Source organism: Stegodyphus dumicola, chromosome 3 (genome assembly GCF_044657685.1).
Source record: "Stegodyphus dumicola isolate Sdum_Otavi_A_Nest chromosome 3, ASM4465768v1".
In the NCBI taxonomy this organism is placed as follows: Eukaryota; Metazoa; Arthropoda; class Arachnida; order Araneae; family Eresidae; genus Stegodyphus; species Stegodyphus dumicola.
This window is the reverse complement of record NC_140770.1, coordinates 52,842,201-52,866,331: the sequence shown is the minus strand read 5'-3', so window position 1 is coordinate 52,866,331 and position 24,131 is coordinate 52,842,201. Positions and strand designations below refer to the sequence as shown.

At 30.7% G+C, this 24,131-nt stretch overlaps 2 protein-coding genes across 3 annotated transcripts in view; one reads left to right on the top strand and one right to left on the bottom strand.

The window, feature by feature from the left end:
- Positions 1 to 1,427: 1,427 nt before the first annotated feature.
- On the bottom strand, positions 1,428 to 16,715 carry Aptx (aprataxin). 2 transcript variants are annotated; one of them, XM_035362306.2, is made up of 8 exons: positions 16,581 to 16,715; positions 13,675 to 13,838; positions 10,980 to 11,131; positions 9,735 to 9,853; positions 6,126 to 6,179; positions 5,930 to 6,033; positions 1,730 to 1,814; positions 1,428 to 1,615 (listed from the first exon to the last, which is right to left on the bottom strand). In XM_035362306.2, the coding sequence occupies exons 3-8, from the start codon at positions 11,121 to 11,123 to the stop codon at positions 1,525 to 1,527; spliced, it is 597 nt and encodes a 198-aa protein (XP_035218197.1). In that variant the 5' UTR covers positions 11,124 to 11,131; positions 13,675 to 13,838; positions 16,581 to 16,715; the 3' UTR covers positions 1,428 to 1,524. The 2 variants fall into 2 exon arrangements, with proteins under 2 accessions (XP_035218197.1, XP_085669015.1); XM_085812889.1 differs by having other exon boundaries at positions 16,551 to 16,677.
- A 276-nt stretch (positions 16,716 to 16,991) lies between these two features.
- Positions 16,992 to 24,131, top strand: part of LOC118191499 (RCC1 and BTB domain-containing protein 1-like) — a 53,020-nt gene continuing 45,880 nt past the window's right edge. The window contains exons 1-2 of the mRNA XM_085812888.1: positions 16,992 to 17,098; positions 17,413 to 17,649. Of these exons, the coding sequence (XP_085669014.1) occupies positions 17,427 to 17,649 (223 nt within the window). The 5' untranslated portion in view covers positions 16,992 to 17,098; positions 17,413 to 17,426. The remainder of the gene's footprint in view (positions 17,099 to 17,412; positions 17,650 to 24,131) is intronic.

Sequence of the window (24,131 nt, the reverse complement as noted above, 5' to 3'; positions counted from 1 at the left end):
TAAGTTTTTAGATCATAAGATAATTTTTGTAACTGCAAATTTTTTTACAGAGTACAATTGGCTGGTGCAGCCAAGCTATCTCTCACCACTACAGAAAAGGAAGGATATAACTTAGAACAGCATATATTTAATATAAATAATGTTGATTGTAAAGATAGATAGTAAAATTTGAAACACGGTTAATCATAAAACAGTTGTAAGATTTTAAATATACGTAGGGAAGTTAACTGAAAACCATAAAAGTAGAAATAAAAATCTGCATATGGTGCCAGTAAGCTGTAAGTTGGCATGCCTGTTTGCGATAGTATTCCGGATGTCTCCTAGGTGGCAGCAGCCGGCAAATGCACAAACACCGTCGCAACAACAGTTCCAAAATGGCAGCCCCACTAGCCACATGCACCAGCGAGGAGCAGCGTTCTGTGATTCAGTTTTTGCGAAGTGAAGGTGTGAAACCGATTGACATTTTTAGGCAAATGAAGGTTCAGTAAAAATCATCTCCGTCCTGCCATCAAAATGAAACGATGTGGATTGCTGTCAGCCAGTGTGCTGCTGCAACATGACAATGCACGGCCCCATATGGCACGTGCAATGGTTGCGACCATTACAGACCTGAAATTTGAATGCCTCCCACATCCCCCTTACTTGCCAGACCTCGCACCGAGCGATTTCCATCTGTTTGGTCCGCTCAAAGAAGCAATGGGCGGCAGGAAGTTCCACTATGATGAAAACGCACACAACGCGGTGCACGAGTGGTTGCGCCGTCGCTTTTTTTTGCAGGTATTCAGGCTCTTCTGAAGCGCTGGCGAACTTGCATTGAACGAGGAGGGGACTATGTTGAAAAGTGATTTACTTCTGTACCCTGTGTGACCAATAAGTAATATTTAAAAACATAATTATGGTTTTCATTTGACTTCCCCTCGTAACTAAAAACATTATTAATAAATTATATATAAATGATCATAAAGATAATGGATTTGCTTAATTAGCAGGTTTAGGCAAATCCTCAACATATTTTTAAGGAATACAAAATTCAGTAACTTTCAGCACCAAACCATATAACATGACTGTTCACAGTGGAGCATTTTCAATGCAGCAGTTATAAATACGTCTTGTGCCAGAATTTTGCTACTCTGAGCCTTTGAATTCATTTTAACAAATAAAGCTCATTCCAAGCATGCACCACTTTGGAAAAAAAATCTAGGAAATTCAAAATTGTTTTACATAAAAATTACCAGCATTACTTTAAAAGTTATGACAAAAAAGAATGATGTTGAGAAATATAAATAGTCACCGCAAAGCTGTTACATGAAGATACATATCAGCAAATTTTAGTATTCTCAGCAGTTTTAACTTTTGTATCAGTTACATATACCGAAAAATTATTAATGAAATGTATTAATCATATAGATTCAAACAGTAATTACAACTGCAGAAAAGAAATGGTTTTATTAATTAAATAAATGCTTCATGCTTTCTCAACAACTGTTGCAGTAATAGTTGTAATTTATCATGCTATACATTAATTTATGAGTCACAAAGTCTTTTATTGACATGAACTAATACGTGATCTTTTAACTTTGGAATGGTTGGTAATTCTTTACGACATATGTGGCATCTGAAAGAATAAAAATAAAATTTAATAATTTGCTTCAACTACCAGGCACAAAAATAAAGATTCAAATTTAAAACATTCTGAAACATATGGAATGGATAATAAAAGAATTTGCACCTTAGAGGTTGCTTTAGCAATTCCTTTGCAGTTTCTGGATCTACTAACTGCACAGAACCTTCAGTTTTGAGTTGTTTAATGATATCTAAAAAATAATTTTATAATATAAAAAGAAGCAACAGAGGGAAAAATATTACAATTGCTCCAATAATCCTAAAACTATAACCAGATACACTTTATACAACTCAGAAATGCATCACACCTTATGTCATTGTTAGCACACAAATTGTGTACGTTGTTGCAAATGTTTCAAAATAATTTGCATCGATTAAAAGATGATTTTTTAAGTCAACAAATTATACCTAAATTTGCTCCTGTCAAGAATTAACAAAATTTTTTATTTAAATAAGCTAACACAATTATCAAAGCTGTGTATATATTTTTCACATGTTTCATATTTTTTGCTAACAAAACATTATGATGCAAAACATATCTGTCTATGAAATTCTCTCTCTCTCTATATATATATTATATACATTGAACACAGGATTGTACTAGTATTTATTTTTACATGGTGTCTTAACAGAAGAAAAATTTGGTAGTTTAAAAATTAACATACATATAATGAGACATCTGAAATTTTTCTCAAAAAAAAAAAAAAAAAAAAAAAAAAACTAACATATGAGCAGTCTAGTTTTGCTTGGTATTAGTACTTGAAAATTAAAAAGAACTTTCAGTTAATGACTAGCTACTGGTGCCTATAATAATTAAAACAGCATACGGCATAAATAAATCATTACATTAGATAAAAATATTAATGGATTCCAACTTTTTTGACATGATGCATTACTCTTCCTGTTTAAGATTGTAAATTCATGGATATCATCCTTTTTTAGCATGTTAGATTAAATCTGAAATGGATTCCTTCATGGCATTAGAAATTATGGTTTCCATGCTTCCAAGCCTTCATACATCTTTTTCAAACTCAGCTACTGCTTTTTACCTCCAGTCATTCACTTTGCATAAAATTTAAAATTTTATCTTTGCAAGGCTTATTAACTGAGATGTCAAGTTGCTGCGTGACTGCATTGTGTATTAGCCTTCTCAGACTTGTTGAAGCATGCACACAGTCCATGACATCTCATGGACTGTTAGATAGGAACATGCTTTTAAGCTTGATACTTTGAAGCACTATATGAAGCTCTTAGACAATGCAAGTTCACTCTATTAATAACACAACAGCATGGCATATCAACTTCTGCTCATGGTGCCAGCTATTGACAAACAAGATCCATAACAAACAGATCTCTCTGTGTAAATAGATAGTGCCACTGCAATTAAAAACTTACCAACTCATACTGTTCTTATTACTTTCCTCTTTTTCAATTAGATGGCATCAACTACCATTTCTAGTGAAGTTATTTATGTAAATATGATAAACTCTTAATAAGCTGATTTAGTTTCATTAAGAGGGACTAACTTTATTGCTATTTATTTTTGTCCGCTTGCTTTCAAAACATTATTAAAATTTGGGACCTGCTTTAAATAGAACAGCATGCAGTGAGTTATTTTGAAACTAATGGGATCCTAGCATCAAGAAAAGTATCATTTAAGCATGGTATGTGACTTCATTTGAAAATAGATGAACAATGGTGATGCGATGTGGATCTTACAGTATTTTACATGCTATATCTGTAAATTTATCTTTTGGCTGAGCTGATGAACTAAATAAAGAGCAATCAGTTTTTCTAAAACTTCTGCCAGAATGATTGGCACAAGTTTGGGGTTTCATGGTCAATGGGATTTCATAATTAGATAAGGTGTTTTCATATGTTCAAGACCTATGAAAATATACTAGCTTTACATTTGAAATGCATTAAAAAAATCTTACATAATATTAAAAGCAAGCTTTTGTTATTCAAGCTAATAATAAATCAGACATCTAATTTTATAATTTTAGATTTAAATTTATTCTTCTATTTATTTAGCTTTTCTGGAAAATTTGAAAATGTACTTTTTATAAGCTCAACAATCCAAATATCCGGCTTTCAGCATTTCCTGAGTTTCCAGATATTCTAGCGTTTATTGTACTAGCTATTTTATTACATTTTAATTTTGTACTCTTTGCCGTTTTTTTCACCGAGGAATGAGCTTTACTTGTCCTATCATCAACACAGCTGTGATTTTAAGCTAGTAAAGTGTAACTAGTAACAATCTAGTACTTTAGGCATAATATTATATTAAGGAATATTTCATAATTTATAACAAAAATCATACTTGAACTTTTTTAAGATAGACTGATAATTTTGATTGTAATATTAAGTGAAAACATTTAGAACAAACGATCCATTCTCTTTCTAGTTCCTTACAGCATAATACGAGGGTACTTCCTGTTGTTGAATGAGCCAAATTCTTTCAGAGCCATGAGAGATTGGTGCAGCTGCTGTTCTCCATAGATGCTCTTTCATACTAAGGCAAGGTACACCATGCAAAAAAAGGGGGGGGGGACAGTTTTATATCTCCCGTACTAGTGGGCCGATTGACGAAATTCAACTTGTGTTTTTTTATCTCTTGAAAGTGCACCTTCAGATATGTATTAAATTTATATATAGCATTGTTCTAATATAGGTATTTTAACAAAAATTGGGACTTATTCTGAAATAACATACCAATTTTTTTTTCCATATTTCCATTCTATGCCTCAAATTACACCAAACTACCAAGTTTTGTAAAAATCGCAAAAGTAGTTTTTAAAAAATTAGCTCTCAATGTTTTAGCTCCTCAATGTTAATTCAGTTGGTATATATTTATTAATCTCTCTTTCTTTATTAAACTTATTTGATTCTTCCTTTCACATTTCGAAATTCAGGTTCATTCCAAATAAAATTCACCTTTTTTATGATTTATTATTAAAATTTGTATTTTTAAATAATTTTTTTAAATTTTCTAAAAAATATTTTGAATTATAATCTATACAATTTTTACCATCACCTTAAAATAAATGTATTTCTAAGCATACCTGCAAAAAATTACAGTTCTTTATTCCAAATTTCCGAAGATTTACGTGAATTTATATATATTGGCGCGTTTTGAAATTTGGCATATTTGTTGAAAGTGATAAAACATCAAATATGGTTTAGGCACTTTGTTAAAATTATTTGAAAGTAGGAATGATGTCACTTTTTTCCGCTCATGCACAATGTAAAAAAGTAGGAATAAGGTGCCTTTTTTTCCGCTCATGCACAATGTAAAAAAGTAGGAATGAGGTGCCTTTTTTTTCCACTCCGGCAAAATGGAATGGAAAGGAAAACTGGTTGTCATATATTAAGAAGTTCACCAAGTGAATTATTCTTGCTGCAAACTGAAAAAATTGCGCTAAGATAAATTTTTGAATTTTTCCATAAATTTTAGAAAATTTAATATCTAGTCATAATTTGAATCATAGAATCGAAATATGGGAAAAAACTGGTATGTTATTTCAGAAAAAGTCCAATTTTGTAACAAAATACCTATGTTAGAACAATGCTATATATAAATCTAATATATATCCTTAGTCGCGCTTTCGAGACATGAAAAATGCAATTTGAATTTTGTCAATCGACCCAGTAAAATGAGATATAAAACTGTCCCCCTTTTTTTCTGCACAGTGTACCTTTAATATAATGAAGATCCCTTTAATTAGAAAGCAAGATTTCTATGGTATTCTGAAGTACAACAACATTTTCATAGCATTATACCTAAAATAGTTTAAATTTTAACATTAAAATACCTCACTGCTAATTAATAAGTTTAATTAAAAATATCATGAAAAGTTGTTTTTATTGACAAGAAGGTTCTGATAACAGAAGGCAAGGGAAATATATTACATTTCATGTGCGCAAGGCCATCTTAACAGAATACCTGTGTAGTGCAAGTAACTTCAAGTACACCAACATCTTAAATCTAATAATAACTGCCAAATTATAAGCCTTTAAACTTGCAGCTCCTCAGGCAGCATCCATATATTATGTTGTACATGTGACTATTATTAAAGAACAAAAATTGTTGGTACTTTTCCATTAGCACCTGCCACGCATTTTGGCCCTATGAAAGAGAAGCCAAACACACGCCAAAAGCCAACAGCATCATCATCATCATCATCTGGCGACTATCATCATGTCTGTAAACAAGAATAATTAAACACACATATGCATGTTATTACAACAGTACCATCAAAATGCTTGGCAGGTGCACAAAGGAAAAACACCAAAATGTACATACCTTTAGACTCTATAAAATATCGTGTAGTGAAAGAATTCCAGTGAACTTTGGTTTTTAAGCATGGACTATCAAAATCTTGACTTATGACATGAAGATGGAGATGGCTAAAGAATGAAAAAAGATACTGAATAAAGGATAAATATATTAAGAATAAAAAAAATACTCACTATTAAATAAGGAAAACATAAGTAATTACCTCATACTTGGAACAGCATGGTATCCAATTCTAAATTTACTTTGACTATCAATCCTAAAAAATAACACAATGTTTATGAATTAATATCCCAAAAAACTTTGTCATAATAGTGTAATTGAAAACCTGCTATGAATTTGAAATAATCAAGAATGAAAAACCTTTAAAAATTTCTTAAAAGTGGAAGAAAAAAAAAAAAAAAAAAAAAAAAAAAAAAATTAAAATACTCAAAAATTTGATTGCAGCCATACAGACTCAAAAGAAAACTGTTAGGGTTACTATGAATATGATAAGCAATTTTAAACATCTACCACAACATATTGAATACTTATGAAAAGTTTTATGTTCAAACTTAATATATTAAAAAAAAATGCTCAGAAATTATAAAAAAATTATCTAGATATGGGTTACAGCCTCATTCTTTAAAATTATAATAGATCATATTTTTAGGATAATTTACGATGTTACAGCAATTAATTATATAGTTTGTTTCTTCACAGTCTGAAACTGTGTACTACTAGAAAATATAGGGTGATTCAAAAGTCAGGAAAGATTCCTTGCTTTAGTCTTTGGGTAATCAGTATAAAGCGTTGTTTGGTGATTTATAGAAGTTTAGGCTGATTAGGTGCTTTTCAGAGTTAGAAATAAATCTAAATTTAAAAAAAAAAAAAAAAATTGAAGAGAAGTTTTTTAAGATTTTGTGACTGATTTTGTGACTAACTGTAATATTCCTTTCAGATAACTTTGAAACTTATTAGACTCAAAATTATTTTACACATGATACAGTGATTCATTGATTCAATTAACATATATATCTGTGCATTTTCTGCAGCATTTTTAAATGCTTTTAAGGAATGTTTATCAAATTTAGTACATTCTTTAATTCTGTCATATGAAAATGACAGAAGATCTGTAATATGACTTATAACATTAATTTTAAAATGAATAATTTATTTTGTTCTCATATTTAAAAAATGAAGGAGAAGAAAGAATGACAAAATAATGGTGAAAGTGAAAATAAAGAAGGTATGAAGACAACTGTTTCTATCTCTCTACATAAAGTTATGCATCTATCAGTGTCACATGATAATGATTCAAGCATTATCTCTATCTAGGGATGCTGTGATTTTGAGAAGATGAGTAGCACATTCATCAATAATCAACATAAGTTTAAAGAAGAAAATTATAAAACTCTGCCAGATATCTGATCAAAATTACGGTTTTTTAAGTAAAAATAAAAATTTAGGCATCAGCGACTACACAGCTTTGCACCTTAGTTTATACATTCAAAACATCTGAAAGAAATATTATGTTTACACTACATTCTTTTTCCTGTTGCTCCCAAATCATAGCTAGGTATCCGAATATCATTCAAAGACATTCACATGCAACCAAAGCATGTACAAAAAAAGTCTATAAAAACTATATCTCAAAATGAGTGGCACAAAGCAGTAGAAATATTACAAAGAACTACTTAAAAAATGAGTCCATTGCTAGAACTACATTATGTAAACCCTTCAGCATTAAGAAGTGATGAGACTTGGAAAGGATCAATAACAATTTTTTATAATATCTTTGATATCATCACTGGAAAATAGATTTTCCAATGATAATTTACCCAGACTTTCTTTACTAGTACAGTAACCATTATTATGTATTCTAAATATGTCAGTTAAAGAATTTACATATATTACAAAAAAGAAATTTTTGACAGTGAGATAGAACTTTGGCCTCCAACACAAATTTTAGATACAGAAGAATGGAAAGAAAAATACTACGAAGAAACTGACAGTGCAGTGGAAGAGGTGATGAGAAAAACACCCCTCCCCCCACTTTTGCCGATAAATAAGTACTGATCTTTTAATTTCATATTTGTCACAATTATATACCAAGAGTATTATTGAGCACCCACTCTCAGTGCCTTATGTAAAATAAAAACTTGATTGTGCCAACCAACGATAAAGATTCACCTGAATGTTTTCTGTGTGCATCAAAAGCTAATACAGGAAAGCCAAACAGAAAGAGAAAAAGAAGTTCTGGAAAGGATTGGTTAAAAAAAAGGTTTCAGTACTTTATTTTATTAGAAACCCAACTTTCAATTTTTAACAAAAGTCTTCTTACAGAAGATTTTTTTAAATATATATTTGTGTATGTATGTGGGTAATTTCTTTACACATGTACTCATGCTTATGGTGCATTACCCATATAGTTCTGTTCATCTATGACGATTTGTATCTCTTTGGCTCAGATCCTATGTCACCCCTTATATATTGTTACGAAATAAACAGGCGCGGTAAGATGGCATCCCCGCAAAGCAGTTTTAGGGTTGCCATAAAATGGCAAGGGAAGGCAGGTTGCCACATTTGGCAACAGTTGGCAACAAAATTGGCGATATGCCATGGATGGGTGGAGAACCTTCTGGAACGAATTCTTACCTGTTTAGCCCAGAATGTTCTCGAACACAAGCCGAAAGCTATATAAACCCTCCTGGTCCGCAGTCAGTCAGACAGTGTGCCTCGTCTAGAGTGCGAGATAGTTCGTCTCGAGTTAGTCAGTCTGTGCGGAGTCGATGGAGTTGACAGCTGGGCAGCGAGTGCCAAGTGGGTTGTCGAGTGCATCGAAGAGTCTCTTAAGTGTATTGTGGTTAGTGCATCGTCGAGAGAGTGTGTTAAGCTCCGGGAATGACTGAACCGAAGAGTCAGGAGCTGTGCTGTGTCATCGAGTGCATCATGAGTTGTAACGTGGAGAGTCTAGAGAGTACGTGGAGTTCCGAGAACAACCATGCAGAGTCGGGACTCTGATGCTTTGCAGTGAAGCTGTCTCCACCGTTATACCCTGATAGTGTGAAGGCTGTGTCTCTGATTGTGTCAGCGTCTGTACAGTAGTTCTTTGAAGACTGTTCAATGTGATTTTGGAGCTGTCCTGATTAATATTGGCTAAATAAAGTGTGTTTCGATATTCTATCAAGTGCTGTCATCATTATTCACTCCAAATCTGCGAACCCCATATGAATGTGAAGGAAGAAAATAACGTAACAACTGGTGTCAGAGAAAAAACGTAACAATATATTACATAAAAACGCACAACTGCATCCAGGTGCATGGATTATGGGTAGCAACTCAAGAGTGGTCATTTTCAATTAAGTTTTTAATGTTTAAATGTAGAAAGAGGTTTATAATACCTAATATAAATTAAGATTTTTTCAGAAGAGCGGTGACTTTTTTGATATGTTTACCCATAAAGAAATAATAACCAATGTATTTGGCATAATGGGCTTGCTTCTTTTTTATTCTAGGCAATTTCAAAATGGCACTGACAGCCTAGGTCATATGATCATAGATTCATATGATTGTATGTGTCTATGATCATATGTCACAGATTCATATGAGCCGTGTCAAAACTTTCTCTGTTAATTTGATGATAACTAAATTTTAAAACTTTTTTTCAGAGAAACCATGTATGTGACTTTTATTAGTATAATTTCTTTAATCAAGCTAGTGCATATAATATTTAATATTTACAAAACATTCCATATTGAGACCATAAAAATACATTCCAAACAAACAAGAAATTTTGGAAATTGCAGTCTTAAAAGGGGAAAAAAAATTGAACCTGTTAACGAGATCCTCAGCCTTTCGATGCATATGCTCTAACAGAGCAACATGATCCTTTGTTAATGCCTTTAAATTCGGGATATTGTCTTTTGGTAACACAAGGTAATGATGCCTGGCCTAAAATTATAAAAATAAATTTATTACCACATAAAAATGTAAATAAAAAATCTTTTTTATGACAATAAAATATTTGATAAATTCAATTATTCTAAAAAAGAGAATGCAAAAGCATTCCAACTACATTCAACTTCAAATGGTGTCTTGCTGTACCCCTATGCATTTGCCATTTAAACTCCGTGCCATAAATATATTTTTAATTCGTTGTCACTGGTGAGAACTACTTAGCTGGAACCCTAGGCAATTGTGTATGTTGCCTATGCTTGGAATCAGGCATGAGAACAAAAATAATTCACAAAATTAACTTGTTTATATCATTTACCCTTCTCACCATAACAGAATAATAGTATCAAATAAACAATTATAAAAATAATCATAAACAGTTCTTACATGAATCATAAATAGTTATATGAAACCATTCCGTATCTCTTTTTTTTATCGTGAAAATGTTATTTATTTCTTGTTTTGCTATCTACTGTTTCAGCTGATAAGGTTTTCCAAACATCCATATTCAGTACTTCTTCAAAAACAGCTAATGAGTTTTTATTAGCATCTATTTTGGGCAAGATAAAAAGTATTTATATTTGGAACTTTTGTAAATTCCTTTATTTCAGGCACATTATCTACTTCCTTCCAAATCCATTCTTCTCATAATGCACTTGTGCATTCTGAATGTGCATCCATGAGAAGAATGGACCACTTATCAATAGATCAGTTAAACAAAAATTAACAATAAGAAAACACAGGAAAGCATATTAGTCCCAAACATTTAATAATGTATAATACTGACTAGCAGCCTTTATGGCAAACACAATAACATCCTCTTATACCTAATGAATTAAAATTAACTTTCCTGTTCATAATTGTTAATATTTCAAATCTTCAAAGCAGAAGAAAACACATATTTCATCATGAAATAATTAAAAATAATTTATATAAAAATTAAATAATAATTGAATATTTAATATGTATTAATGAAATAATTAATACATTTTTAATAACTTTCAAAAAATTTCAGACCTATATTCCAATTAATTAATGAGATCTCTTTCAGAAAATAAAAACTGGTGGAAGAATAAACTATTTTAAAGCAATTACGACAACAAAAGATGTATATATTAATTACTTTTGGATATTTATCCTTAATTATAGTAATTAATTCATCAGATTCCACTAAAAGATTAGGATCCTGAATTGATGCTTTCAAACCTAGGCTCCAGTGGCAAGATTTAAATTTTTTACTTGGTTGATGTTCTAGTTTGGATTCCATGGCAAGAACTAAAAGAGAAAGAAATAAATATACTACATATAAAGATTAATTTTCAGTAGTGAATGTAAAGCAAATTATTAGCCTTATTTTTACATAAATATTTCAACTTTTTTCTTCAATTTAAAAGGATTTATCTATGTATTAGATGAGCATACTTGTGGAACTAAACATATAAAATTTCTAGGCAAGCTTTAATTCAAATAAAATAATTATGAAGTACAAATAGGTATGAGAGATTCAATATCTTATTACATACATCACACTTTCTTTTTATTCCAGAATACAATACAGTATTCTGGTAACTTATATATATATTACATCATTATAATATCAATATATAATTACATCAGCAGGCAATCAAAGGAGTAATAAAGTAAATAATAATTCACTTTATTTTGTAGATTAAAAAATGAAAATGTGTCTAAACATGTCTAAAAAATTTCCTCAAAGCATAATTTTGTAATAATAATTTATTTTTAATTTTGTAATTAATTATGTTTAATTATAACATAGATCTGAGGCAACAGAAGACATACAAATTGAGAGAATACAATTTTTGATATTCCATTTTTTTTTGTTTAGATTTGTGCACAGATTAAATATGGCATGCAAACACTCCCAATGAAAATTTAAGCTTCATATTTCTAATTTTTATAAGATGCTCTAGAAGTACCAGCAGTAAAAAAAAAATACAGTCATGCTAAATAGTTTTTTTGAAGTTTATGCGGAATACGAGATGAAGGTTGCAGCAACGCAAGTTGACTTCCTAACATTTTTCTTGTAAGTTCAATTAAATTTTAATTTGGAGACTACACAGGCAACATTATCCTCTAGATTCCTTTGACTTCAGTCAGTCTTACTTAGCAAAATTGAAAGATATTGACAGAAATAAAATTTAACTGTTATATATATAGAGAGATTAAAAACAATTATTATTTAACATACAGTCCTATGTTTGCCAAGGCCTCCTACTTATGGTTATTTAGGTTCAAGCCTAGTGAATAAGCACAACAGTGTATTTGAATTATATCTTTGGTTTCCAAGCATTCTAATAGCAGAGCTGTTAGATATAGATAAGCATTATCAACTATTAGCAAAAAATCTGGGCCAACAACTTAATTCTTAAACAGACTTATGTGGGCTTCCCCGACTATGCACCTGTAAATGATTACAGAACATTCATCAAAAGATATACTGCTTAAAAAGATATATTGCTGCTATTTTTAATGAAGCCATCCTAAACATAGAAACCTCTTCCACAGAAACAGGATCTTTCATAAATAAGTTGCAAGTTTCTTGCTCTTTCCAGGTCAAAACATATCTAGTATGTATATTGCAGCTCAGGCTATATCTAGACATATCAGAAAACAGTACACAGCCCCATTAAATATGACGATGATACCAGCTTATATGGGTTCTTTTAGAAGATGAAGGGGAACAAGACACAAACTTGACTGTTCTTGCATAAAGCCCAATTTCATGAAGTCTTCATGCAACAGTATAATGGCTCATTAGAGTTCTTGTAACAACCTGAAGATCTAAAACCAACTAGTTGCTTCATAATCTCTTCAAGCTATGAAGAATGCAGAAAATACTCTTTGGATGGAGCTGTTGCTGGCCACTCTTGAGCACGCTGTCTACTATTTGATTCATGGTTTAAAAAGCAATTACAAACTTTTGATACAGCACTTTCAAGGATTTTCAGATCTCCATTTGTGTTTGTTTCTCTCTGAGTCTACCAATGAACTACTACTTTTTGCACTTCACTTAAATGTTGCTTTTGAGTTATAATTAATAAATATTAAGAACCCACATTAACTTTAAATAAAAATACATGCTTTAATTCCAACATGTGTTTATTGAGCCCTTAATCTGCATATTTCATGCACTATCTCGTGTGCAGAAGTCCAAATTTGTATTCAGCTGCAGATACTTAATGGAAATATTTACACCACTAGACACAGGGCTCTTCAATCATTGAGATTTTTCATAAGGTTCTGGTACTTCTAATTAAAAAAAATTAGCCCCACATATTACTAATGCTAAATTGATAGTTATGATTAATCCTTTAATTTTCTCTATCAGTAGTAATTTCCTAGCATGCTCTGAATGTACATAAATTCAGAAATTTTAAAATTTCTTTTGAAAATATGTAACACTGCAGCAAAAGCAAAAGAATTCTATTTATAGTGTACAACATCCAAATTTAAAAAGCCAGTATGAAATGAAAAATACAAGTTCAAAAAACTGATAGTTTGAAATTGAGAATAACTTAAAATATCCACACAGATTTTTGGAATCAATGCAACAGTCTGACAAAAGAATGTAAATTTGAAAAATACAATAAAAAAAGACAATATCAGTGTATTTAAAAGACATTTAGACTCCAGATTTTTCAAATTACAGTTTTTTGCAGGAATAAAGTTATATAACAGAAGTGCTTGCATTGTAGTTTTTGGAATTAAAAGTTAAAAAACCATTTTGCTTACATCATGTTATATTCATCATACTGCTAAATTAACAAGATACACTTACTGTTTGTAATACTCACATTTAAGTCCACTGAAACTATGATAATAAATCTAAGACGAGCTCCACTATATTCTTAGTGAACTAGCTGAATTCTCTAACTTTCATTAAAATTCCTGCACATGGAAAATGTTATGAAGACCAAGGTGGTGAAGTTAAAAAGATAGCCCAGAAGCAACTAAATAACTAAAGAAAATATTTATAAGTGAGAATAATGGACTCATCATTTAGAAAAATGTATGAAGAATTATGCTTTCAAAGGGCAATAATAATAACAACTAATTATTTTAAGTACTTAAACTATTTCTGTGAAATTACATGCATTTTTTTAAAATCTTTTTATATATAATCTATTGCAAATCTGTGGTATTCATACACAGATCCATTTTAAGGTCAAAAGTGTTTCCTCTTAAAATTATAACAAATGCTGGGTTTTAAAATTCTGATCACATAATAAATAAAGTATGCTAGCTAAAATCCTATAAAATAAAAATAGCATATAATCTATCAAAATAGTAAAAGTTAGTGAGATCATTCTAATTAACTGTGTAGAGATTTGATAGAAATGCATAAAAAATTTTAGCTAATCTTTGGAATATGGTAACAGGTAGTTTGGCGACATTTTGGTAAGGCGATAAAGGTTACTAGCTAGGACTTTAGCAGTATACGTGGATAAAGTCAAGAGTGTGCGCAATGCCATTTTTGTGCAATTCTGGGATGTTTTTTAAAGTGAAAATAGGTCAACGTGTACATGGATGATACCGTGTATGTGCAATTCTTAAAAACGTGGCAAGCAGTTTGCGATTGTGCACTTTCTCCCAATTTCGCACCTAATCTTCATGATTAAGCATTTTTATTCCATAAAAGTTCTAGTATAAGCGTAATTCGACTAGCAGATTGTTGGGAAAAATGTTGAGTAAAAAAAAAAAAACATGACTTTACTTCGTGAAAACAAAATGGCGTCCAAAACAAAGCTAACAGGTTGCTGTAGCAGGGTTGGTCGCCAAAGTTTTGCCAAGTTACCATAATCCAAAGATTAACCAAAATTTTGTATAATCAACACAATAGCAAGTTGTGCACTTTGGTCAATGCTTAGCTGGATGAAACAGGTACTTTTTATTACAAAATATTTTAAGCTGTTATCTGCCAGGAAAATGTTCCATTATTAAGAGAAGCAAAGATACTAACTGATAAATTAATTACTAACAAAATTTTACCTTTATTAGGTATTGATAAATATTAACATGTATAAAATGTAGAATTTTGCCATTTGTTTTCATTTCTGCTTTTTCATCAGTTCCAGATGAAAATATTTCTCTAACAGTGGACAGAAGATATCTTTAATGACTTTAAAGAGCCATTCCCACTGTTGTTTATCTGAGCTAACAGAGTCAGTTCCATGTGTTGACTAGCTCCTCTGTGCCTGCAGTGCATATTTTTCAACTTGCTGCCCTACGGGAAAAACTGGTTTTAGATATGGGTCGGCTATGTCAATTGTGTTCGTTAGCTCAGATAAACCCTAGTGGGAACGGCCCTTAACACATTATTAGCATCAGGAAAACAGCTTATTTCAACCCATTTTTTGTTATATTTGATGCTATACGACACATAGTGCCTCTGGCAGCCATCTGTATGGCCTTAGCAGTGCTGCGTTTTAATACTGAGAATGAGACTGGTACAGAGCCTAAATTCAATCACAGCCCCGCTCCAGTATTCCTCAGTTTTAAGTAAAATTATAATTCTCAAATTTACTATATAAGATGAACTTGCTTTTTTTTTTTTTAATGAACTGTTCAATTTTTTTCTTTTATTTTTTCTTCACCTCTTGACATTTAATTTTATTTTGTTTATTTCAGTTATTTACTTTCCTCACCTTTTCTGATGGCTTCTAGAGGGATCTGGAACTTCTAATTTTAGAAATTAAACCATGACTGAGCAATAATAATTTATATTTTTCATTAATATTTTTAATCTCTTAAGTAGATCAAAAAATTTTCACCAGTAAAATAAATTACAGATTAATCGTTTTCTTTCTGACTTATTCTTTTATAGGGGAAAGTGCAGAATCAGCCACTGCTTGGTGCGTTTTTAAGAATTGCATATACTCGGTATCCATGTACACATCGGCCTGTTTTCACTTACAAAAACATCCCAGAATTGCACAAAAATGGCATTGCGCACTCACTCAACTTTATCCATGTACACATCAACCTATTTTCACTTAAAAAGTCAAAGAAAATTGACAAAAATCCAATTCTTCTTACTCTTGTAAACAGCGCCCAACAAACAAGTGGGCGATTCTGCACTTTACCCCTTTCATATTTTTATATCTGGTATAACTAACAGTAGAAAAAAAAAATTCTGTCCGCAATAGTATTTCCTAGAAATAGTTTGCATACGATAAGTGTTACTTAGGTGGAGAAATTAATTAATAATTTTTTTTAAATAATCTTGCTATTATCATATCTGTAAAATAAGTTATGTGATACAAAAAATGGGTGGAGTGGGACTGAAGAAACTCAAAAGTGCATTGTAATTGTAAAGAGTAGGATTTCTATTTCCTTTCTACTTCATTCATTGGTTAGTATGAAAAACGTATTAAAATTATGATACACGAAAATAAAAATATTGAGAAACGAATATCGCAGCGTAATTAAATAATTAATTAAATCGAAACTATTTTGAACAAAAAAAAAATGAAATTGCACTTATTTCAAAAACCACTGCATAAACAGCTACGCGATTCAGATCATACTTATGATATATTTGGAATTTCATTAGAAACCTAACAAATTAAGAACTCTTTTAAAATCCTGGCATGTTATGTTAATGAAAAAACAGATAATGTTAATAATACAATTAACTAATAATGATATTATTATTTAAGAAAACACTAGCTTTCAATTCTTTATCAAATATTATATAAACCTCTATTCGCTATACTAAGGTTAAGAACGTAAACATCCAACACGTGTACAAGTGTTTCGTTTCTGACAAGCGTTCAGGGGTTAACATCCTGACAACATCTGATTACGTTGATATGACATTTTTTTTTTTTTTCATTTTTACTTTGACATTTGCTATTTTTTTTTAATCTCATGTGAAAGTTCTCTTCTTTATAGAGATTTATTTTTCAAATATATGAAATATTCTAAATATTTAATTTAGTTTTCTGCAGAAAAATTGTAAATCTATTATTTCAATATATTCTTAGATTGAATAATAATGGTAGCGAAACGATGAGTTCATTTTTATGGAAAATCTAAGAAGAAAAATGTTTGTAATGGATTTATTATAAAAGTCTCCATACATGTGTAACATAAGCGCTGGTCCCTCATCTAGAAAGTCAAATTTCACAACAATACTTGATTTTATCCTTGCGGGTAAAAAGACTCTTCGCTGCACAATAAGATTTCTGTTTATATTATCGCGAAGAATACAAAAAGGTAAGTTGTAAAGGCAATTACAATTTTGCTAATAGTAAGTAGCAACATATAAGACGGAGGTTAAACATGTGAGTCAGTTATTATAATCTTAACTTTTGATAGCTTTTTGACATTTTTAGAAGTACTATTGTTCTCAGTAGAGAGATTTTTTTGTTTTGCATGATTGGATATAATGTATTTAGTTTTAAATCTTTCTCATTACTTTTTTTTAACGTACTGTTAATGATTAAATAGTGAAGTGTATGTGAATACTTTTGTTTTCTTTCAATTAATAATTATACAGTATTCCGCCTTTGTATATTTTTATCTTCCAGATATATCCATATCCATGCCTGGGTTTGTTACGAAAATGTCTAACATAGACAAATGGCTAATATTTAGTATTCTAGAACCAGATTTCATATCAAGTATTAAAGTAGCATGTGTATTCGGAAGTTCTGGAAATGAAGCCCTAATTGTAAACAAAGACGATGACGTTTATGCCTTAGGATCTAATTGCAGTGGATGTTTAGGGCTTGGTGATTCTCATGGAAGTTTAGAACCACGGAAAGGTAAAATAAAATTATAAGAATTCTTCAGAAGTGCATTATCCCAGTATCTTTATGTATAACTAGTTAAACCGTGTATTTTAATTTGTAACAAAAGTATTCTGCTAGTAAATATTTAGTATTGTAATATATTTAATATTTGGCAGTTTACATTGGTGATCATTGCTAATTATTTGTTGAAACAAACTAGGATATATGGTCTTTTCACTACTGCAGCTAGAGTTTAAATTTGTGTTTAGCATTATGTATTTATGAAGGTGAAAAAAATTGTAAAATTACTTTAGAAAATTCCATTAAAAAGGTCCATTAAGTATGTATGATTTATTCTTCAGTGCTGCCCAGGAACTACAACACATTTAAGTAATGTATAAAAGTGATGCTGATTTAAAAAGAATTGTTTTCATAAAAATTTTGTCATTTATAATGGTAAAAGAAAAATTAAAAAGAATAATTTAATGCTGAAGTACAACCAATTAGCTTAGTTAAAAAAAAAAAAAAAAAAAAAAACAGAATTTTATTGCATTGTATAGAATAAATGTTTTTTTTAATTATGTTTAATTTTATTTTAATTCCAAATATTTTTAATCACATACAGTTTTACAAGATTTTAAATGTTATGTATTTTATTGTTATTGTAGTTAAAATCACTGTGTGTTTATATATGTATCACTTATTTGAAAATTTGAATAAAATATTTACATATATGTGCAAAATGACACTCATTTGTCATTTAAATCAACATAATTTGCCTTTTTATTGCTGTTGCTGGTATTACTTTTACACTCCATTAATTTTGATAAAACTGATGTATGAAGTTATGCTCCTCTCAAGGTTAAAAAAAAATCTGTTATTTATATCGTAATAATATTATAATAACAAGCATTAAATATGAGAAGAAAAAATATTGCATCATAATCTGTATTTTTATTCATTTTACTAGAATGTAAACTTAAGGTATTTTAAAAGTTGTTTTCTCAGATGTGTGATATAAATATTGAGCTAATAACTTATTAAATTATTCAGATTTCTTTAATTTCATAAATTAAGAAGCTATCATTACCGAAAGAAAATATCAGTAGTTTCTGATTATTCACATTTCCACGAAAAGTTGTGAATTTAATCGACAGTTTTATTAATTGATGGAAAATGCTTCCTTTGGTTAATTTTAGGACTCACGGATACTATTCTGTTTATAAAATGGTTTTTAAAAAGTATATTTATTTAAAGTATTTTAAAAGGAAAAAAAAATGTAAGGCCAGTATTTACATTCTCATAGTCAGCGGATATTATTCAATGAAATGAAGTTTAACTGTAAAGAATGTAAATCTGTATGTACCCAAGTATGTGTGCGATACATGCATCTGAAAATTGTCTGCTGTCACATCTATGGTAAACATGGCAACTCTATTGCTTGCTGAAACAGATGATGAGGATAGTTAAAAGTACTATAATATCTTTTACTTAAGTTATAAATAATTTGTTCATCCTTCTCTTATTATTTACTGTTTTATTTTTATTTTTTTGAGATCATGACAGCATTTCATGTATATTATTACATGCTGAGCTTCATATGTATTATTTATTACCTTGAAGCTTCCTGCACTTACATGTCAATGTAATTTAGCAGCTAAATCATTAGTATTCGGGAAATTAACTTATACTATTTATTCAGCTTTCTAGAAGTAAATTTAAAGTTCTTTAAAATGTAATAATTTTACTGTTCAAGTTTATTACAGTAGTCAGTGAAATTAAAGGATAATGAGTAAAAATATGCTCACTAAGTTAATGTTATGACCAATGCCCAATGTTGTAATTATTTATATTAATTAAATACAATTGAACACAAAATTACACTTCCGCACATACGTTAGCGTCAGAAATATGCAAATTTGGTGATTGACTATGGTCACTATGAATGCTTATTGGAATTTGGGTCTGTAGTGTTGTTTAAAGTGAATGTAGTTTCTGAGAGTGATCAGTATTCAGTAGTCATGGCTCAAAGGCATCACTTCAGTAAAGATCAAAAGTGATGAATAATTGGTAGAATTGAGGGAGGTCAAACACAAATGTAGGTCACCCAGCATTTAAGTATTCCTCAGAGTGTCATATCAAGAGTTTAGAGCCACTTTTAAAGTACTGGAACAGTTGATAGATAGCCTGGAGTAACAATTGCATCAGAAAACCATTTTCTGTCATTGTCGACTTAAAGAAACAGCAGAGCAACTACAAGAGATTTGGTTTTAGACCTTCAGGCTGCCACAGGACTCAAATTAGCCATTCTACTGCTGTAGGAAGGCTTAACAAGGTAGGATTGCAAGTGAGAAAAATCAGTGGTTTATGTTCATTTACTCCAGCTTCCAAAGGGCCGTTTAAACTGGTGCAGTCATCATATTCATTGGAGCCAAGATGACTGGGCCCAAGTATTATTTGCAGCCGAGTCCAGATATAGTCTAAATAATGATTATAAATGTGTTTTGATCTAAAGAGGGGAAGGAACACACAACTTGCCATCCCTTGTCTGTGAAATGTCCCGTTTCTGCATCTGCAGTATAATGGTGTGGGGAAGAATCATGACAAATGACTGCATGAAGCTGCATATCTTTCAAGAATGTTCTGTAACTGCTCGGAGGTATGTGGATGAGGAATTGGAACCCTAAGTTAAACTGTTTAGGGGTGCTGTTGGCCCAGAGTTTTTGATAATGGATTAGAATGCTTGGCCTCATCGAGCATATGTGGTGTCAGAATACTAACAAACAGAAGATATCACTTGAATGGATTGGCCACCTTATTCACCTAACTTGAACCCAATTGAACATGTGTGGGATGCCTTAGGAAAATTCCTCCTTGGACCCTCCAGGAGCTGAAAAATGCACTTTTAGAAGAGTGTCATTGAATTCCACAAGATTTGATCAGCATTTTGATAAAGTCTATGAAATCAAGATATGAGGTATGTATATCTGTTCAGGGTGACCATACACCATATTAAAGAATAATTTTTTCCACAAGAAGCTAGTTAGTTTTTCCATCATTTTCCAATTTTCTTAAATTTGGTTTTAATTTTAATATTTTACGAATAATCAACTGTGAAACATTGTAATTTTTGTTAACTAATGTTTTAGTACAAATTTCTGTTAATAATTTTTCATGTAGTTACATTTTATTTCTGCCATTAGCCTTTAATTTTGATGATCAGAATATATACAAAGTTCAAAATTTGGATGTCCAGTATCCGAAAAGATCTAGAATTTGAACATGCGTATCGCTGGAAGCCTTTTTTCTTTGTTTAGAATTTTTCTTGTATGATTTACACTTGTAAGTTTGATATTCTTTTATAAATTATGTGGAGAATCCAGATCCTTAATTTCATTTCCATACTAAATAAAATACCTCCATATTGAAGAAACAGTAATTTATTTGCATAAATCTGTATGATCAATAATTCGGCTCTGTAGCTGTCTTTTTGCTTGGCATACATCTCGAACCAAAACATCATTCCTTTTACACTAACTGAATAATTTATATCCCTGATGCTAAACCTGATGATCAGATTGAGAAATGTATCATGTAGTGATGTCTAAACATTTTTTTTTTAAATACTAGTAATTGAATACCAGAGCATGGTGACCTTTCATGTTAACATTATGCTTAGCGATGATTAGATACTTCAGGTGACTTTGCTACGAAGTGTTGTGTTGACAAGGATAAATTTTACAGACATATCTTTCTGTGTGTGAAAAATAGATTTTGGTAAATGATAATAGGCTAAAAGATAGCATTTAGTGCTGTTTAAATTGAGAATAACTGATTTGCTATTCAAATAAGCCCAGGGCTGTTAATAGAGCTATTGTTTCTGCATCAGACAACAGAATTTAGAAGAGAAAAAAATTTTAGAGTTTAGAAAAGTACTGAGCAACAAAATTAAAGGATGGCAAAACCTTTAGAATTTAGTGAAAGCGCTAGGATGCAAAATTCAGGGGCAACAAAATTTTTATAATAGTGTATAGAATTTCAACCCACAGAGACAGCCCCAGGCTGTAAAATGCCTAGTTCTGGTTCTGAACAACCTTTAAATATATGTGAGAATTTATTTATTTGAGACTCTGATAAAATTCAAGCATGTGCAGGAAATAGAGGTAGACATAATAAATAACCTTAATGTAATTCAGGCTTAACTTTTCCAATGGATAGTAGAAGCAAGATAAAATTTAGTGGAACAACATATCTTTAGTTGCCAATCTTATGATCTATCGCCAATAGGGTGTATTGGATGCTAGTTAAACTTTATGATGACAGCCGTGAATTTAAAGGTTTTTATATGTTGCAAATAAAATGCAAAATTTTCCAATTAATGGAGCGAAATGGTAATAAATGAAGTTGACATAACAGAAATTTTCATTGTGATGGCTGTACCGTTTTCTGCAAATGAACATACAAATTTATTTTCCCAAGTATAGAAAAAAATTGCCCTTAGAGAGCTGTGCTGCATAGGTATAGCCAATGACGTAACAGTGACGCCTCAGTCATTAGTCAACTAATGGACAGCAAAGTCTATAGTATAGTTCTAAATCCAGAAAATATTGCTACCAATAGTGAAGAAAATGACGGACAGATTACTGACAATGAAAACATTTTGATTGACAATTTAGTGGGAACTCTCGACTCGTCAACTACAGGACTGAACAATGGAACTTAATAACTGAACAAGAAATTAGTCTGTATATAGACTTAATGAGAAAGTATTAGCACCAAAAAAAGAAGCAACAACTTACACTGAAAGAAATGTTTACAAATAAATATTCAGCTAGTTTGTGTAAATTTTGATTTCCTTAAGATCATAAATTATTCATTGTAAGTCATGATTTCATATTTTTAACGTAGTGAGTGCATTTTACACAGTACATCTTACTAGATTTCAACTGATGATCTAATATCTGGAGAAACCCCAAATCCAGAATCACCGAAGTCCCAATGATTCTAGATCTCGGGTTTTGTACTACATTTTACATAATTGCTTATAACTATTGGCATTTTAAATCATGTTTTACTTTTGTAAATAATAAATAAATATTTTTTGAAATGACTCTGAGAATAATGTAACTGAATTTAGTGCTAAATAGCATAAATCATTTTAAGATCTGTATAGTCTATAGCAGGGTATCTCAACCTTTTTTGGCCCATACACCCTTTTCACCACTCCTAGCAGCCCATTTCCCCTGTGATTTTCAAAACTTGAAAAATTACATGTACATTTATTAGACTTCGATTATAATTTTTTTGTATGAAGTAAAGGAAGTATTATAATCACGTAAAATTTGAGTTTTCAGATTTCAATGGAAATATCAATTTTGATCATTGCTGAATTTATTTTAACCAGTGGCGAAGACTAATGGCTATTAAATAAAGTGGCCATCCATTAAGAAAAGGAAAAAAAAAATTCCATGAGGACATTTTAACGTTTGCCGAACTTCCCTGATGGAAATACCTAGACCAAGTTGAAACTTAGCACTAGTTTTCTTGGTTAAATAAAAATAAAAGTACAGCTCAATTACATAAAGGGGGAAGCAGCAGCTTTCTCATTGCGTGATGTGACTTACTCTCTGGCATTTTTTAGACAAAAGCCCTCTTTTTTTTTACCTTTTTTGTTTGCATCTCAAGGAAACCGCATAAGGATGTGTGTGACAAGTTTTATCCTTGGTAACTTTCTGGCCATTTTGGCAGACCCCATGATTCTTACTCAGTAAGTTCTCTAATATTATCCAGATGTTCCAATGTTTATATATACGTGTGTTGCGTAACTCAAAAATGGTTTGCGGTAAAATGATGCAATTTTGTATTTGGGTCTTTTGATTAGTTTTGGCTTGATGTATATATGTATCATGCATAATTCAAAAACTATTAGCTGTAGAATGTTGAAATTTTGTGTAAGGAACTACTATAACATCTAGTTATGAGCTTCCAAGATTATATCAAGAAAATTTGTATAACTTGATAGACAAAGAAGTCATGTATTGTCCACATCAGATTTTTTTAATGTGATTTATTAATTAAACAACAAAAAACATAGAAAATTTTGATAAATACCACAACTTGAGCAAAAGTAATATTTTTATATTCATAAACTAAAATTAAATACCGAAAAACTAAATGAAACGTTGACATCATTTCCCTCCCAAGAGAAATATCTCCCCCTTCCGTGAGAACCCCTAGTCTTTAGTATATACTATTAGCTAGTTTGGTTCTAAATTATTTCAGAGCTAATCATTTTTATAAAATCATTGAATTTTCTTTGCAGGTTGATGATGTGGTATAAGTCTTTATAATTCTTTTAAATTATGTTGATTTAAGACTTTAAAAAAAAAAAAAATTCTTCAAAATGTAATGGGCCATACTGCAAATTTAATTTTTGTTAGTGGTGGCAGTTTGTCAGTACTATAAATTTCTCGGTACTTTTCCGTTTTGCCGGTTCAAATCTCGCCAAGAAGACT